We start from the raw sequence: 16,486 nt of genomic DNA on the forward strand, positions 1-16,486 counted from the left end.
GTTCAGCGCCAGCGCACTGACCAATTGGGTTTCAGGAGGGAGAAAGGCACCCAATAGCGTGGCCAAGAACAGCTGTCTTTGTCCCCGTGTGAACTTCAAAGCTTTCATTGGTTTATGTAGAGCCCCGCGCTTTGAATATTGAATCTTGCCTGTAGCAAAATAGCGGCACTCTTTTAAATTATGTATCCAGTAAACGTGCATGAGTCAGGATAGTTGTAACATTAGCCAGGATAGTTGTAACATTAACCAGAAGACCAGGCTGGATCCAGCCATAAAGTCTTTATTTTAAAACACATCATGTATCAAACACAGGTGCACATTCTAGTGTATGTGCATAAGTAAGACAAAGACAATTATTGAAGAGTAAACAATTATTCAGAGAAGCCCTTTCAGATGGGCAGAAGAAATCAAATAAAATCAGTAAAATGACTCATCAACAGATCATGTATAAAGTTCAAAGTCTATTCTCTTTGAGTTGTAGAATGGGGCACCTTCTTGGTCAATCCTCCTACAGTATACTCCATCCTTGAAGTAGCCTTCATCCACCCACTCCTGGAATAAAAGAAACATTTACTCGATGGTGATGCATGTATTTTTTTGCCACTAAAAGCATCAAACATAAATGCAAAGATGTTCCCAAATCACTCATCCCCATCTACTATTAACCGGCAACTGGTTAGGTCAATGCCAGTAAGAAAGAAAGTAAGGCCAATCCAAAAAAACAAAAAAATAGCAATAATGAATCTATCAGTGTTTACATTTTTAAAGCCAATTTAATATAAGAAATAATCTGTCAATTACTTCTGCGAATTAAAGTTTCATATTAAAGCACCGCTAATGTCTTACCTGCATCTGTTGGCTGCTGAAGGGCCCATAGAGCTCAGAGTTTTTCTCATTGTCCCATTTGTACTCCCACATGACCTCATCACTGACTAGAGAGAAACACAAAACACATGACTGCTATTACAAAGTGGACAGCCATGAATCAAATAATCATAAAAGATGACCGGCAATAACATTTTCAGGACGCGTTCCAAGAAGTTGCTACACTACTACAAATAAAAGTTCATATTTAAATTGTATCTAATCATGCCACCTTTAAAAACACATCCTCGTCCAATCACTTACCTTTGCTGTTGTCTTTATCCTCATCTGCATTTTGCTTCTCATCAAACTCCTCAGCGAACATGTCTAGCTCATCTTTGTCCTCGTCATCATTCTCTAGTGTTTTGGCTGCCTTTCCTCGAGTCAACCCCTTCAACTTGTAGGCCAGTTTTTCGTAAGTCTGCTGATAAATTTCAAATTCTCCAATCCCCACCAGTCTATCTGCCAATGCTGTCAGTTTGTCCAGTTTATCAGCGTCTCTGTCCGAAGTTTCTTTTTTCTCCTCCTCCCCTTCTCTCAGTCTCCGTTTCTTCTTCTGTCCTCCAAGTCCACCAAGTCTTCTCAGAGCAGCAGCCACTGTTTCTCCAGGCAGCATCAGCTCAATGACGGCTTCTGTGAGCTGATGATGGCTGTATGTAGCCAGAGGGTCTTCTGCAGGTCCTTTCTCCTCGTCTTCCTCCTCATCTTCCTCACTGTCTTTCCGCTGCTCCTCACGTTTTATTTCCTCTTCTGCTTCGTCTTCATCACCAATTCTTCTCTTCCGCTTAGCTGCAAGGCCTTTCTTCTTTTTCACGGGCTGCTCTTTTATTTTCACCTGTGTGAAGAGATACAGTGTGATCGATGATTTGTGACCCTGGACCACAAAACCAGTCATAAGTAGCACGGGTATATTTGTAGCAATAGCCAACAATATGGGTCAAAATGATTGATTTTTCTTTTATGCCACAAACCATTAGGATATTAAGTAAAGATCATGTTCCATAAAGATATTTTGCAAAACTTAATTTTTGGTTAGTAATATGCATTGCTAAGGACTTAATTTTGACAACTTTAAAGGCGATTTTCTCAATATCTACATTTTTTTTTGCACCCTCAGATTCCAGATTTTCAAATAGTAGTATCTCGGCCAAATATTGTCCTATCATAACAAATCATACATCAATGGAAAGTTTATTTATTCTTTAGCTTTCAGATGATGTATAAATCTCAATTTAAAAAACTGACTCATATAACTGGTTTTGTGTGGTCCAGAGTCTCATTTGGTAGAGGAAAACATTTCTTAAATATTTAAACTTCAAGCTTAAACTTAGATTATCAACTATTTCTCAAAATTCATGCAGTACAATGTACCCAGTCGATGTTGTCCAGCCAGTTGTCTCTGATATCTTTCTCTTTGTTGACAAAATAGTTTCCCTCTGAATCAAAGTGTCCCTCCTGCATTTCCTCGACGAGATTAAAAGGGGTAATGCGAACACCCTCGTCATAGTCAATGGTTGCCATTTCCTGACCTGTAAACACAAAGAAAGTCTAAGATAAGTAATATTTTAAATAATGTAAATCATAAATGAAATACAAGCAATCTAGTGTTTTCAAAATACTTTGTCTTTACTCCGCCTTTTTGACTAGGTTCACACTGCAGGCTAAAGTGGCCCAAATCCGTCTTTTTGCCCAAATGTGACCCATATCTGATTTTCTTATGACAGTCTGAACAGCACAAATCCGATTTTTCAAATCAGGCCCAGGCCACTTTCATATGTGGTCCTAAATCGGATACATATCCGATGTTTTGCAATGCGACTTCTGTCTGAACGGCCATGTCGCATTTCATGCGATTTTTACATCATTGAAATGCGACAGATGTCACAATTCTGCGCTGGAGGAAATCGTGCTCTCCTTCTTAATATTCTTCTTCTTACCACTTCGTTATTTAAGCTCCGATTGCACATTAATTTAAAAATTGCTAAACACGCGCAAACATGAGCAGCATCCATTTTTATTTCTGCAAACACAGTGCGCTGCGTCTGAAGTCACGCCGTCTTCTGCGCATGCGGGTCACTTCACGGCCGTATACGGTTCACACTTGAGACTGATGGCAGTTGCATTTAAATGACAATGTGAACAACAGCGCAAAAAAAAACGGATTTCAGCAAAAAATCCGATCTGAGCATTAAGACCTGCAGTGTGAACTAAACATTAAATAGAAGGCTCTTCAAAAGGTCTAGATCAGGGGTGTCAAATTCAGTTCCTGGAGGGCCTCAGCCCTGCACAGTTTAGAAGCAACCCTAATTAAACACACCTGATCCAGATAATCAAGTCATTACGGCTTATTTGAAAACTACATGGTATGTGAGTTGGAGCAGGGTTGCAGCCCTCCAGGAACTGAGTTTGACACCCCTGGTCTAGATGAAGAGTGAAAAAAATTCTGCAATGTGCATAACATTTATTTCATTATCTGCATGAGGCCAAATTATTATTCACAGACCTTCCACATCGTCAGTGGCAAGGATGTCATATTTGCTGCTATTTTCTACCACCTCTCCTTCATCTTCTTCATCACTGTCCAAAGAGTGTTTCTCCTTAAATCTGGATCCTGGGCCACTCACACCATCAACAATCTGTAAAAAGACATTGGATAGAGAAGAACAGAGCATGAGATTTCACAAAACTGCACAATCTATTACAACAGAATAACAATATGCATGGTGCAACAGAACACTTTGACAACATTAAAGAGTCATATGGAACCGACCTTCTTCTTCGGAACATCTTCCAAAGTAATCTCCCCATCTCCATCCTCAAACGTCACCTTCCTTTTCGACATGCTAAAAGAAGCAGAAGGCATTTGACTACATGAGTTTTGTTGTGCACGTATAGTGTACTCATCTAGTATAGACTGAGAAAGTTGGTTACACTTTATTAGTCCACTTTAGACATTCTACTAACTAAAAGTAACTTTGCAACTACATGTCAGCTAATTCTCATTAATTTGCAACTACATGTCTACTAACTCTCAGAGTAGACTGTTAGGTTAGGTTTAGGGTTAGTAGAATAAGTTGACACGTACTTGCAAAGTTTCTTCTTACAGTCAGTATGTTGTTGACCCACCAAAATAAAGTGTCAGAAGATATTAAGCAGACGGTCTACTAATACTCGACTGCTAGTTGACATTTCGTTGCAAAGTTACTTACTATTAGTAGAATGTGTAAAGTGAAATATCGCTCTCGAGACTCCATAACAGATCGAATTCATGAAGCCTGCGCATATGGAGTGGTTTAAGATATAAAGCTAATTAGTAACAACTAATAGCAATTGACTAGAGGGCGTTTAACCGCATGCTTACACAGTATAAACTCGACCTAAAATGAGATATTAAAGAATTAGGGCTATACTTTATGCACATCTACAAAACTGTGATAATATATAATAACCTAATGCAAACAAAATTGGGTCAAGTACCACATTTAATTGTTCAGTATTTACACCCCTGCTGTGCAATGCGCGAGCTAACGCTGCGAGCGTCTAACTTACGTCAAAGTGTGCCAGCTAGCTAACGTATACAAAAACCGTACGTTACATAAAATAAAATTTAGCTCGACCAACACAGAGGCTTAACAGACTGGTCAGATGTAAAACAATACCAATACGGAATGAACCCACGATAAGATGTTTAGTTACCTGGATGTTACTCTCCCCGCTGCGCCATTCAAGCACACTAAAACCGGAACAACGTCATTGAGAGGTTCTGTCCGAGTCTCTATCGCCACCTGCAGGTGAACCGGAGTAATGGCGCGATTTATTTTAAATTATTTAATGTTTTTTATTTTATTAAAATTGTCTCAATTTGTACTTACGAAATGTGTAAATATGAGAAATGTGTGCTGTTGAATTTTGTAATTTTGAAAGTTCAATAAATAATAAAAAATAAAAATAAAAATAAAAAAACACTTCTGTGTGTGTGTGACCTCGCGTCCATCACTTGATCTGCTTGGACATTTGACAAAACCCTTCTGATTTACGTTTCCATATGATTGTTCTGTTATTTTCAGATGAGTATCTGATGTTACAGTTAACACTGGCTCTTGTGCTTTCTGGGAACATCTCACTTGGATACAGAAACACTTGAATTGTAAATACAATGCATCTCTATGAAAACTATAAACACAGAAAGGTACATTTGAGAAGCAGAACAGCAGAAACTGTGCAGAAGCCACCATATGCAAACGAACTGTTCTGATATAATGTATCTAGTAAATATTTGATGACAGCCTGAATTAGAAACATGAATCGATAATATATGCAGTGTCGTTTTTATTTATTCATAAGTGTTTATTTCCCTCATTTTTTTGTCTATACATAAATTCATTAATAGCCTGTTTGTTGAGGCTGTGAAAGAGCACATTATGTCGCTGCTGTTTGATCATGAAGTCTAAAGAGAATAGGACATCGGCTTTTGTTACCAGGAAGTGGGTCGCGTTATTTATATTTCAACACTTGCGAGACCGGCGCGAGGGCGCGCGCTGGTAATACGAAACTTATAATATCATTCTGCTCTTTATACGATTCGCCGGGATTGAGGAGCTTGGCCTGAATGATGTTTTGCCACTAAGGTTGTATGGATATCCACGATAAATCAACGAAAAGACATTGACAAAAGTAAGTTGCTGCACCTGACAAACACTGAGTTGGTCTGTCATTGTTCCGGTCACAATTCTATGCAGATTTTATCCTTTTAAAAAGCGCATATATCTGATTTAAGGACACATACTATTTACGTGGTAACATATACTGTCTAGCACACACTGACAGACACCGCGTGAACCGGATAGACAAGTTATTCACGTATGACTTCATACCTGCTTAGAATTAGATGCACGCGTTTTGTTTTTTTAAAACCTTTTTTATTTTTTAATTTAAAAAAAAAAAAATTTAATTAAAAAAAAAAAAAAGGAATGACGATGGCAAGATTTATCCATGGGTTGTTGTAATATCTGTTCATGTAAAGCTCGCGCCAGGACACGGCTGCACGCCAGGTGGCGTTGTAATGAAGATCCATGAGAAGATTGTAACCCATTACCTGTCCTGCACTTCACCTGTCGATAAAGAGGGATATCTTTACAAAAAGGTAAGGACCTGAATTTGTCAATTTACCCAGATATTATGAAATCTTATGAAAGCTGAAACTATCTAAGTCAAGTCACCTTTATTTATATAGGCCTAGCGTTTTGTACAATACAGATCGTGTCAAAGCAGTTTTACGGTGTTAAACAGGGAAATAGTGTGTCGATAGTGTGGCAGAGGACAATAGTAAGCAGTCAATTTTTCAGCTAAAGTCAGTTCATTGTTGATTCAGTGATGTCGTCTTCCAGCTTAGTTCAGTTTAAATAGTATCTGCGCAATATCAAGCCGACAATTATTGCCAGAAAGTGTCCCCCAACTAAGCAAGCCAAAGGCCACAGTGGCAAGGAACCAAAACTGCGTCGGTGACAAATGGAGAAGAAAAAACCTTGGGAGAAACCAGGCTCAGTTCTCCTCTAACCAGTTTAAAAGAGTGTCGCGAGTAAAACTGCCTCGGCTGTCAGATTTGTTTATTGTGCAAGCCGGGCTTAGGAAAATGAAGTACATTATATCTAAGATATCTTATCTTCCTCACCTTAAGATGCCTTGTATAGAGCTCTTTACGCAAAAACAAATAGATTTATGTCTTCATTTTTTTCTCTTTTTTCAATATGCTATTTACCTGCTCAAATCAAATAGGAAAATGTGCAATTTTAGGTTACTGTACAATTACAAATAAATGGTAAAAGTCATGATAATAGTGGCAAGCAGGTCTATATGATTTGGTATTTAAATAGTTATTTTAAATGATCTTTAATAATAATCTGTTCAATTACCAATATTTCAGAACAAACTAAAAATAAACCACCCTCTTTGTCCATAAATTGTACCATGGGAGAAGCCGGGCTGTTACACTTATTTAATACACATACTTAAACTTATTAAAAGCATGCCATTGGCCTATTTCCTAATTAGTGACACTGATTCAGGTTCAGAATATATCAGTCCTTTTTGTATTACAAAAAAAAATCACATCTCCAGCCTTTCTCTGTCCTGTAGACTCTAGAATAATTTTCTCTCTCTTTAAGTGAACCATAATTGCAACGATTTCCTCGTCCTGCCTGTGCGTGATCTGTTACCACATTTCTTTTCCGCAGAGAGAGAGGAACACCACTTATCTGCGCCGCTGGTTTGTGTTGAAGGGGAATCTGCTGTTTTATCAGGAGCGTCCAGGCGACCGTAGCCTGTTGGGTGTGATTGTTCTGGAGGGCTGCATGGTGCAGGCGTGTGAGACGGATGGCCAATTCTGTTTCTCTCTGGTGTTCACTGGACCAGGCCTCCGCACGTACAGACTAGCTGCTGATGACCACCTCAGCCAGGAGAGCTGGATCGGTGCGCTGTTCTGCGCTAGTCACATCTACCTTTCCATGATAGTCAGAGACCTGGAGAGACGCTACGAAGGTGCGTTTTTCTGTATGTGTTTTATCTGTGTCTACTGTCTTGAAGACATTAACATGTCTGATTGCATTTTTTCATGCTCTCAACAAAACAGAAGCTAGAAGAGACAAAGGCCTTTGTGATTCCATCCAGACCTCAGCAGTAACTTCTACACCCAATAAGATAATGGCTTCCTGGAACTCAGGACAACCCTATTTCGTACATGGGACTTCCATAGTGCCCAGAGATGGGCGGAGCTACAGCACCAGTTCTGTACCACCTCCATCTATGCCAAACAGACCCATCAGCTATAGTCTTCATGCCCCTCCTATTCAATTCAAGACTACCAATAAGCGATCTCCAAAGCTCTGGCCCAAGAGAAATGCCCATGTTACACCCTTAAATGGTCCGGCACCATCTTATGGGGAGTGGCCCGTTGTGAACTTTGATCCTTTGGAAGAGTTTAGTAAACTGCACGAGTACTATGGAAATGAGATTAAGCAACTAAGAGCTGATTGGCTGAAGAAGAAGCGTGAGGAAGTGGGACGTGTCGAGGAAGACCTCATTGATCTTGGCTAGAGCAGCATCTTATATACATATATATGTATATATATATATATATATATATATATATATATATAATGTATATATGAATGCATATATCACATATATGCATTTGTTCATGTTGTCGTCTAAATAGTAAATCTTGTTCTAAAACAATAGATTGATGAATGTATTAAGATGCAGTACTGGTAGAATCCTGCTGTCTTTTTAATTTTATGAAGGCATGCAGATTAGCACTGACACTGATCTTGTGGTGTTTTTTGATAAAACATTTCTCATTTCCTCTCTGTGGTCTCTCAGCCTATTTCCTTCTCACTTGAACTGTCGTAAAACAGACCCAAACCACCCCCTCTGTGTGCAGACATTTATGATGGCAAGAGTTCATATTGGATCCAAAGTACTTCAGATACTGTCAAATGAGGTTTGATTAGAGACGATACGTTAGTTGTAGAGTTGTAAATGCATGATAATAATATTTAATTTGTTGCATCTTTTAAAATACGTACTGAGAGAGAGCCTAATCAATAATGTGATCTTGTGAAGAGGGCGACACAAGTGACTTTAGTTCAGCCTTACAGAACTTGTTTCACACAGTTGAGGAGGTTTCATAAACAAACTGAAATACACGCCCTTTATATATTCTTCCTCTTTAACAACATCTCAATTCTTTGGGGATGTAGATGTGCCTTTTTTCTTTTGGTTTCTAGTGTACTCAACACATTTGGAACATTAAACACATTAGAAGCAAGGTTTTTTTTGTATTACAGTCATATCAGTAAGCATCAAAATAAACTGTCATGTTTGTATGCATTAAGCATTTCAGAGGTGCAGCTCTTCATACTGTAGGTCAGCAGAGGGCACTGCACTTCACCAACAGTACTACTACCTTTATTCAGCCGTGCTTCAGGTACAGGGGTCACTAATAATATTATTATTTAATGTTCTATATGTAATTATATATAGATGATATCAGTAATGTTGGACATGTTTTTATTGTATAAATGTTTTATATATTCACAGTTTCTATGATCACCATGCTCAGTGTGTTGTCTTAATTTAATATACATCAATTTTGTTATAATACATTTGATTTAATGAATTTTGATGCTAATTTGTTTAGGGATCAATTTGATTGTTTTATCTAGTATTTATCCTCGAATGTCAATTCTGTAAAAATAAGTTTAATTTAATGCTAAGTTTAATTTACTAAGTTACATTTTGAGTCTGTATTTCAGCACTGCATATTGCACAGCATCAGCAAGAACATTTTTTAAATCAGTAGGGCTGTTTGGTTTATTCAATGTTAGTGTATATTTTATTGTACTTTATTCAACTTTTATGGTGAACTATTATATTATTGTATCAATCAAATTAGAATAAAAGTCCTGTTCTGTTAAGATCTTGATGTTATTTATTTATTTTAATGTGGACAGTTTCATCTTTAAATGTTGTGAGCAGATGTAACACAAAAATTCAGTATAGGTAGATACTGTGGTTAGTATAATGATTCATGAAATCACGTTATGACATTTTATAGGGATTCTGTGATATACATCAGAGCTCTGACAACAAAAACCTAAAAACACCTTCAGTGTTGGATGCAACATAAGCTCCTCATTTCAACCATGACATCTGCACTCTGCAGACTTCAGGTATGTTAAACCCCTACAGCAACGATGTGGCCTTTCACCTCATCCGGATTCCAGACGTCTCTGCTGTGATAAACAGCTTTCACGATACATGTCAGTAGATCACGTTACACGTAACATGTACTGTACGTATAGACATGTACACTTTGACGGTCCATAAACAAAACAAAGATGACTGACACAGTGGCCTACATGCCGCCCTGTGAATATACTAAATCACAGATGTATACACAACCTGGGGGCTGTTCCATAAAACAAGTTTACCAAACAAGCCCGGCTTATTTCAGTTTGTCTGACTTATTTTGAACCAAATCAATTGACAATAAGTCAGACTAAATGAAATAAACCTGGCTTGTTTGGTAAGCTTGTTTTATGAAACAGGCCTCTGATCAGACATCGGTCAGACATACTTGAAAAGGATCTACAATGAACTTGTATTGTTGTGTTTAAGAAAATCATTCTATTATGACATGAAATATCTCATATCACGGCCTACGCTTCCTCTGAGCCAGACTTTCCTTCCCCTCCCTGTTAATCTCTCTCATACAGACTTTGAATGCTGTTCCACCAAATATAGTTATAGGAGGGGTGTATTAATATAGCATATGCTATACTATATCTAATTTGAGAACCCGCCTAATCATTCAGCTGCTTTTTCAATGACTGCAAGAGTTATCAATGTAACCTTAACATTAAATCATTACTAATGAATACATAATTATGCATACATGTATTAGTTATTTGCAGAAAATGCAAGAAAATAAAATGTACTGTATACTGTAAGCATTTTCTTCTACAACTTATTACCCGACTTTCTGACTTTAACAGTCTCTCCATAAAAAAAGTGCCACTCTATAAATAATTGCAGTTAAGCTATTCTATAGGAAAAGATTGCTGAAATGAACAATGAAAGATCTAGAAAGGGGAACAAAACACGTAAAGGACAGACTCGCATGCTATCAAATGAGCCTAAAGGGGGAAAGGAACGCAAAACAAACCGTGGCGTTGCTAGAAGTGGACGAGGAAGTGACTGATGGATTAAACAGAGAAGAAAAGGAGAGCTCAAGGAGCAGACGAGTTTGTTTTGCTATTTTGGTCACTCTCAGCTGTCCATTACCCCCGCCTTTCCAAAAGAACCTGTATTAAGCCTCAGATTTCCCTTCATGCGTCCCATACCAACCCCTCACTGGGCTGCATTGTGCTGCTGATCATTTCAAACTGAAAGAAAAGATGATAATTATGTGTGCATACACAGAGCAGCTTCACAAACTGCACCTCACAGTGACTGCAGAGTGACCGAGCGAGGTCAAAGAGCTCCAGGGGGAGAGAGAGTGCTGAATTTGGGCATGGCCATGTGGCGGTGTGAGGTGGGGGGGACTTGGACCCAAATCTTATGGCATCACTATACTAGGAAAGGCATTAAAACCTATTTTTGATTAGGGCTGATTTGGAAAGAGGTGACAAGATGGCAAGGGTTAAGATGGGGGCGTGCACGCATATATGAACAAGATAATCATTGGCTCACAAAATCTCTGGATTTACATCAATCAGTATCTATTATTGCAACCTCCCCAATCCCAACCCCAGGATTCAGATGTAACACTGAAAACCAAATATTGATCCGCCACTAATCTAAACATAGGCTTGAGTCTGATTACAGCCCATTCGTTTCAAACTGCTTGAGTTATGCAAAGCTCAAACAGGCAGTTACGTCTCCATGTCCTTATTAGTCTACGTGAGACATGCAGACTGCTGCCATCAGTATCAGATTCATCCCATTCCAAGACTCTAATATCTATTTCTGAGCACTGTAAGATGATAGTGCATCCCACCCTGTGTTCCTTCATTGCTTTACCCCTACCTCATCTCTCTCTCCTTTCATAGTTTTCCCTGTCTCTATTTCTTCCCTCTGTCTTTTTCCCAAGCCACACTTAAGGTTGGATCTATAATTAGCAAGAGGCCTTCGCAGTATATAAGCCCCCCAGGAACAAGTCACCACGCGGCTTCAGTCTTCACTTCTTGAGCTTCTTAGACTTCACACATACCGTCTCAGCATGGTGAGTAACCTGAAACTTAGATGTTACCTGGCCACACCATCTAGGTGGACACATAGGAACCAAGGATATAATGCCTCTGTCTCAACAAGGTTGAATGGAAGAGAGCTTGCTTTTTGAATCACCGTCTGATTCTTGGATAATTGAACTGTGGACTTATAATGCATTTAACAGGATATGATAAACTGGGCATTTTTTCTGAAGCTGTTCTTTCTGAGCCTGTGTTGTTGGAACCAGGACCAGCAGTTTTAAACTGAGTGGTTTTGCTGTCACTTCCCATGAAATATGGGATTTCTTTGTAATTTTATATAAGTTAAACTAAGAACATAGAATATTGCAAGTTTTATCAGAAAGCATAATGTACGAATGTAAAGGTCCTGAATACGGTTTTATTAATCATTGAGGAGCGACCTATGCAAAGATCATTATTTGGATGTATATCACATGTAAAAATATGTTTCATTAGAATATGGCTGAACAGGGTTTTATAAACAATATGTTAAAATGTCTTATGAATGAGTCTTGTGTCTCTAAGCTCTGTGTGGCACTGCAATGTCAGCGCCTGATTTTCTGTTTTTCAGATTATGTCATTATGTACTATTGTTAAAAACACAGAGGAAATATACACTGTTCAGCTGTGCTGACTGTTAAAAAATTATTTTTTCTTTCTAGTCACCCAAGAAGGCCAAGAGGAGGGCAGGAGGAGGAGAGGGTTCCTCCAACGTGTTCTCCATGTTTGAGCAGAGCCAGATTCAGGAGTACAAAGAGGTAAATATTTTTTCTATTTTTGTATTAATATTTATCTTATAATTAATACAAGTAGACTCCATATTTTTATGACATTATATATTGTAAATATGTTTTAGTTACATTCTCTCACTTTATTATGTATTATTAAAGTCCAAATGAGATTTCTGGGGGTAAATGTTACCAGATATCAGTTCAGTGCAAAAGAATGATCACTGCGACTTATCATAGATGTTGCTTCTGAAATGGAGATCTAATTCTAATTTGATCAAATTCTATTATCAGGTTAAAAAATATTTGTATTAAGGCTTGTTTGATGGTCAGTACAGCAAATGGACTGAGTCAACAGATCGGCATAATCTAGTCTTTTTGTCTTGTCTGCTAATATCCAAAAAAATGCAACAGCCTTCCTCTTCTCTGCCCTCCCATCTGTCAGACACTCCTGAACTCCTGATCCCAATGGGATGGCAGCTGAAGATCATAGTGCATGCCAGAGGGACAGAAAAAAATCATGTGTAACATATGATGGACAAGATAAAAGAAAATGTAAAGTGGAAATAAAACATAGTTAATGAGGATTATGTTTAAGGGCCCTTGAAGTAGTTGCAGGAAAGCAACATCTGAGTGGACCTTGAAATGATAAATAACGCACAAAAGAAATACCAGAAGAAAAAAAAAAAATCTGATTTACCAGTAGTTGACTATACTTATGGCTCTTAAACATTGTGATAATCTAAATTAATTTCATTATCTCATACACTAAGTAAAAAAGTATGTATACGCACATGCTAAACGGGTGAGGTGACTGGAATTAGCATCGGGCTAGTGTGCGACTGAGCTAAGTAAGGACGTGAAGTGGTTTGAATGGTTTATTAATAAATGATACAGCCTTCTCAAGTGCCTCTTCAGGAATGTCTGACATTACAGTTGGGATTGACTTAACACGTCTCCCTGATGGAAAGAAGGATCAGCGAGGGTCTCTTAGCAGCTGCTGCTATTCAAGCCCCTTCTTGAGTTTCATGTGACTGAGAAGGACATTTTACTACTGTCAGGGAAGAGAAAAAAGCTACAAGGGGAAGATTTCTCATTAAACTGACTCTTTAGTCACTGGTTTGCAACTGTGAGCAGCCTCATTTTCCAACAACTCCTGTAACAATGTCCTTTTTTCTGTCCTGCACACATAGGCTTTCACAATCATTGACCAGAACAGAGACGGTATCATCAGCAAAGACGACCTTAGGGACGTGTTGGCCTCAATGGGTGAGTTTGTGTCTTGTGTCACTTGTGTCCTTTGTAAATATATCCATGAATGTGTGCTGACCATCCTTGTCTCTCTGTAGGCCAGCTGAACGTGAAGAATGAGGAGCTGGAGGCCATGATCAAGGAAGCCAGTGGCCCAATCAACTTCACCGTTTTCCTCACCATGTTTGGAGAGAAGCTGAAGGGTATGCAAAAATCTGGCTGTTTTCCCTTTGGTTTTCCAATCCTTGTTGTATTCAGTCAGTGTAACTCGCTCTCCGTGTCTCCAAAAGGTGCTGACCCCGAAGACGTCATTGTGTCTGCCTTCAAGGTGCTGGACCCAGAGGGCACTGGCCTCATCAAGAAGGAATTGTAAGCGTATATTAACTCACTCTTGATTTCCATGTGCTAAAAAACTCAATGTTTCCATGTTTGACTGATATTCGTTCTCTCTCTTTCCAGCCTTGATGAGCTTCTGACCACTCAGTGCGACAGGTTCTCCGCAGAGGAGGTGAGATCAGATCTTACTCTTCATAGTTTTAAATCAGCATGCGATGACAGTTCATCTACTTTCTAAATACATGTTATTAATCTTTTTGTGAACAATTCATCCATGCATACGTTTTTTTATAAAATACAGACTTTTCCAATCATTTAGTCCATTTAAACTCTGCCTCTTGGTTACAATCAACCTCAAGCTGAAAAAAAACATTTGTCACTATTTCCGTTTCATTGCATCTTTAATCTATTTTTCTGGATTAGAATGAGTCTCTTAAATGTTAATTGTTGAATTTTTATTTAATCCGAATTCTTTGTTGTTCTTCATCCATTAGATGAAGAATCTGTGGGCCGCCTTCCCCCCAGATGTTGCTGGCAATGTTGACTACAAGAACATCTGCTACGTCATCACACACGGAGAGGAGAAGGAGGAGTAAACGGTCGTGGAGTCAAGACAGAAAATGAAAAGATGAACGTGCATCCCTCACTGCTTAACTCTCCCAGTCTGTTCTTCCTTCTCTTACTTTGTGTTTCTTCCTCCCTTTCTATCATCTTTGTTACTCTCAAGCACTTACTCTCCATCTCTCCAAAGACTTGTCTCGCGGAGGCTGAATTGGGAGGGTGGAGGGGCTCATGACCACGGTGTCTGTCAAGTGGGGATATGGGATTGTTTTCAATAAAATGAACATCATTTCTGTATTTCTCACATACTCTCTCTTTCTCTGTTTCTCACTCATTACCCAAAACCACCTCTCATGCATGAAAGTTTCTGCATCTTCTGCTGCTGTCTTGAGGGTTGAAGGCATCTATAGCTTTTGGCTGAAATCTCTCTCTAGATAAATGTGGAAGAGTGCTCATTCTGAGGGAAAAAGAGGCAAGATGGAGTGATCTCGCTCTAAAATAGAGGAACCAGCCATCTTTCTTGTTCTTTCCCCTGATAGTTGACTAAAAAAAGAGAAAATGAGGGTTTTGTACCGAGAGAGCTTGTCCTCCTAAAAGTGATGCCGAGCTTATCACGGAGGGAGTGAGAGAGACAGACCATCCAAGGAAGAGAGGAGAGCGGGAACTGAAAGAAAACATATATTCTTCACTCCCTCTCTCCCCTCCTCTTCACTATTTCTCTGTCCATGTTTTTTTTTTTAATCTACCCTTTTGCTTTCTGCATCTGGGCCTGCTTTGCTCTGTCAGAAACTCTTCTGTAACCAATAAAAAGACACAAACTGTGAATAAAACATCTTTTTGTAATGCTGTGTCTGCTGGCTGTGTGTGATAGGCGGGATGAAACTGTCTCTTCTGTAATTACACAGCATAGAGATGGTAATATAAGTTAGATTACATAAGACTGCAGGTCTGTGATGCAGTAAATCACAAGGGTGACCAGCAGTATAGAGAACATACTGAGAGCATGCTATCTGCTGGACAATGATAGTACTACAACTGCAATAATAGCATATCCCCTCACAATGGCTTCCACATCAGTCCAAAAGGTTTTTAATATTTTCAGCATTAACTGCTCGTTTTCTAATTATAAACAGAGAAAAATGTTCAATTCTGACCAAAAAAAAAAAGAGGCTTGTTTAAAACTGTGAATTTCTGATTTAACATTTAATCCAATACAATTGTTTTTATACCTTTATTTAAATTAATCTCTTTTAAAAGAGTCCAAACTAAACGTCAAGTTGATTTGGTCTAAAACCCAAAAATGTATTTGCTCTATTATGCTATCTAGTATATTTATTTATTGGTTAAGAGTTGTAATGCAAAATCAATTAGACAATGTATCAAAATAAAGCCCCAAGGTCATACTGTACAAGACCCCACCTGTCAGGGTTTGTCAGTTGTGGCTAGAAGATACAGCTCCGACCGGAAACGAACAATGAAATTAATTTTATACCAATTAGATTGTTTTTATTAACGTCTACACCTAACACAACCCTAAACCTACCCCTTAAAATAATGAGAAAATAGTAATTATTGTTATAGCGTGACAAAAATGACCCTGTATTTATGTGCGCATGCCCAGTAGTGCTATCCCTTCTAGCCTTAACCGGGTTAATCGCTTACCTTCATTCAGCCGAAACAAACCCTTCATCGGCGTTCTTCTATAAATCTGCTCCTTACATAGAAAAAGAAAAAACACGAGTTTTAAACGATGACAGAATTTCATGTTTCCAAAAGTAAACTAGAATTTATCAAGAGATAATATGACTCACCACAAGAATTCGCGCCATTCTTTTTTGTCAGTGCGCGCGCTTCTCGAGTCTGCGATGTGAGCAAGTTTAGGCTTATTTCCTACGTAAGATGCATTCATAAGGAATTTGAATAAAACACATTCCAAAACCCCTAGTTAGCTAAGGG

The 16,486-nt window shown here is 38.5% G+C and overlaps 3 protein-coding genes across 5 annotated transcripts; 2 read left to right on the forward strand and 1 right to left on the reverse strand.

Moving 5' to 3' along the window:
* Positions 1–264: 264 nt before the first annotated feature.
* cd2bp2 (CD2 (cytoplasmic tail) binding protein 2) lies at positions 265–4,644 on the reverse strand. Of its 2 annotated transcripts, none has more exons than XM_058768953.1 (7): positions 4,561–4,644; positions 3,635–3,707; positions 3,368–3,500; positions 2,236–2,393; positions 1,129–1,699; positions 847–932; positions 265–552 (listed from the first exon to the last, which is right to left on the reverse strand). In XM_058768953.1, exons 2-7 carry the CDS (start codon positions 3,704–3,706, stop codon positions 442–444), a joined length of 1,131 nt encoding a protein of 376 aa, XP_058624936.1. In that variant the 5' UTR covers position 3,707; positions 4,561–4,644; the 3' UTR covers positions 265–441. The 2 variants fall into 2 exon arrangements, with proteins under 2 accessions (XP_058624936.1, XP_058624937.1); XM_058768954.1 differs by lacking the exon at positions 4,561–4,644 and adding an exon at positions 4,414–4,555.
* Positions 4,645–4,782: 138 nt separating this feature from the next.
* pheta2 (PH domain containing endocytic trafficking adaptor 2) lies at positions 4,783–9,338 on the forward strand. Of its 2 annotated transcripts, none has more exons than XM_058768956.1 (4): positions 4,783–5,538; positions 5,888–6,007; positions 7,164–7,401; positions 7,493–9,338. In XM_058768956.1, the coding sequence occupies exons 2-4, from the start codon at positions 5,927–5,929 to the stop codon at positions 7,954–7,956; spliced, it is 783 nt and encodes a 260-aa protein (XP_058624939.1). In that variant the 5' UTR covers positions 4,783–5,538; positions 5,888–5,926; the 3' UTR covers positions 7,957–9,338. The 2 variants fall into 2 exon arrangements, with proteins under 2 accessions (XP_058624939.1, XP_058624938.1); XM_058768955.1 differs by having other exon boundaries at positions 4,787–5,538; positions 7,098–7,401.
* Positions 9,339–11,577: 2,239 nt separating this feature from the next.
* On the forward strand, positions 11,578–14,834 carry mylpfa (myosin light chain, phosphorylatable, fast skeletal muscle a). Its single transcript, XM_058768957.1, has 7 exons — positions 11,578–11,647; positions 12,317–12,412; positions 13,576–13,651; positions 13,732–13,836; positions 13,924–14,002; positions 14,093–14,141; positions 14,464–14,834. The coding sequence occupies exons 1-7, from the start codon at positions 11,645–11,647 to the stop codon at positions 14,563–14,565; spliced, it is 510 nt and encodes a 169-aa protein (XP_058624940.1). The 5' UTR covers positions 11,578–11,644; the 3' UTR covers positions 14,566–14,834.
* Positions 14,835–16,486: the final 1,652 nt, after the last annotated feature.

This window comes from Onychostoma macrolepis, chromosome 03 (assembly GCF_012432095.1).
Source record: "Onychostoma macrolepis isolate SWU-2019 chromosome 03, ASM1243209v1, whole genome shotgun sequence".
Lineage (NCBI taxonomy): Eukaryota > Metazoa > Chordata > Actinopteri > Cypriniformes > Cyprinidae > Onychostoma > Onychostoma macrolepis.

Excerpts from the sequence above, each read along its gene's own strand:
- pheta2 (XM_058768955.1), top strand. The coding sequence starts at position 5,927 with ATGAAGATCCATGAGAAGATTGTAACCCATTACCTGTCCTGCACTTCA. Across the intron at positions 6,008-7,097 it reads AGGGATATCTTTACAAAAAG|AGAGAGAGGAACACCACTTA; the intron begins GTAAGGACCTGA and ends TCTTTTCCGCAG. Across the intron at positions 7,402-7,492 it reads CCTGGAGAGACGCTACGAAG|AAGCTAGAAGAGACAAAGGC; the intron begins GTGCGTTTTTCT and ends TCAACAAAACAG.
- cd2bp2 (XM_058768953.1), bottom strand. The coding sequence starts at position 3,706 with ATGTCGAAAAGGAAGGTGACGTTTGAGGATGGAGATGGGGAGATTACT. Across the intron at positions 933-1,128 it reads GGATAAAGACAACAGCAAAG|TCAGTGATGAGGTCATGTGG; the intron begins GTAAGTGATTGG and ends GTTTCTCTCTAG. Across the intron at positions 553-846 it reads TCAGCAGCCAACAGATGCAG|GAGTGGGTGGATGAAGGCTA; the intron begins GTAAGACATTAG and ends CTTTTATTCCAG.
- mylpfa (XM_058768957.1), top strand. Across the intron at positions 12,413-13,575 it reads AGATTCAGGAGTACAAAGAG|GCTTTCACAATCATTGACCA; the intron begins GTAAATATTTTT and ends CTGCACACATAG. Across the intron at positions 14,003-14,092 it reads GGCCTCATCAAGAAGGAATT|CCTTGATGAGCTTCTGACCA; the intron begins GTAAGCGTATAT and ends CTCTCTTTCCAG.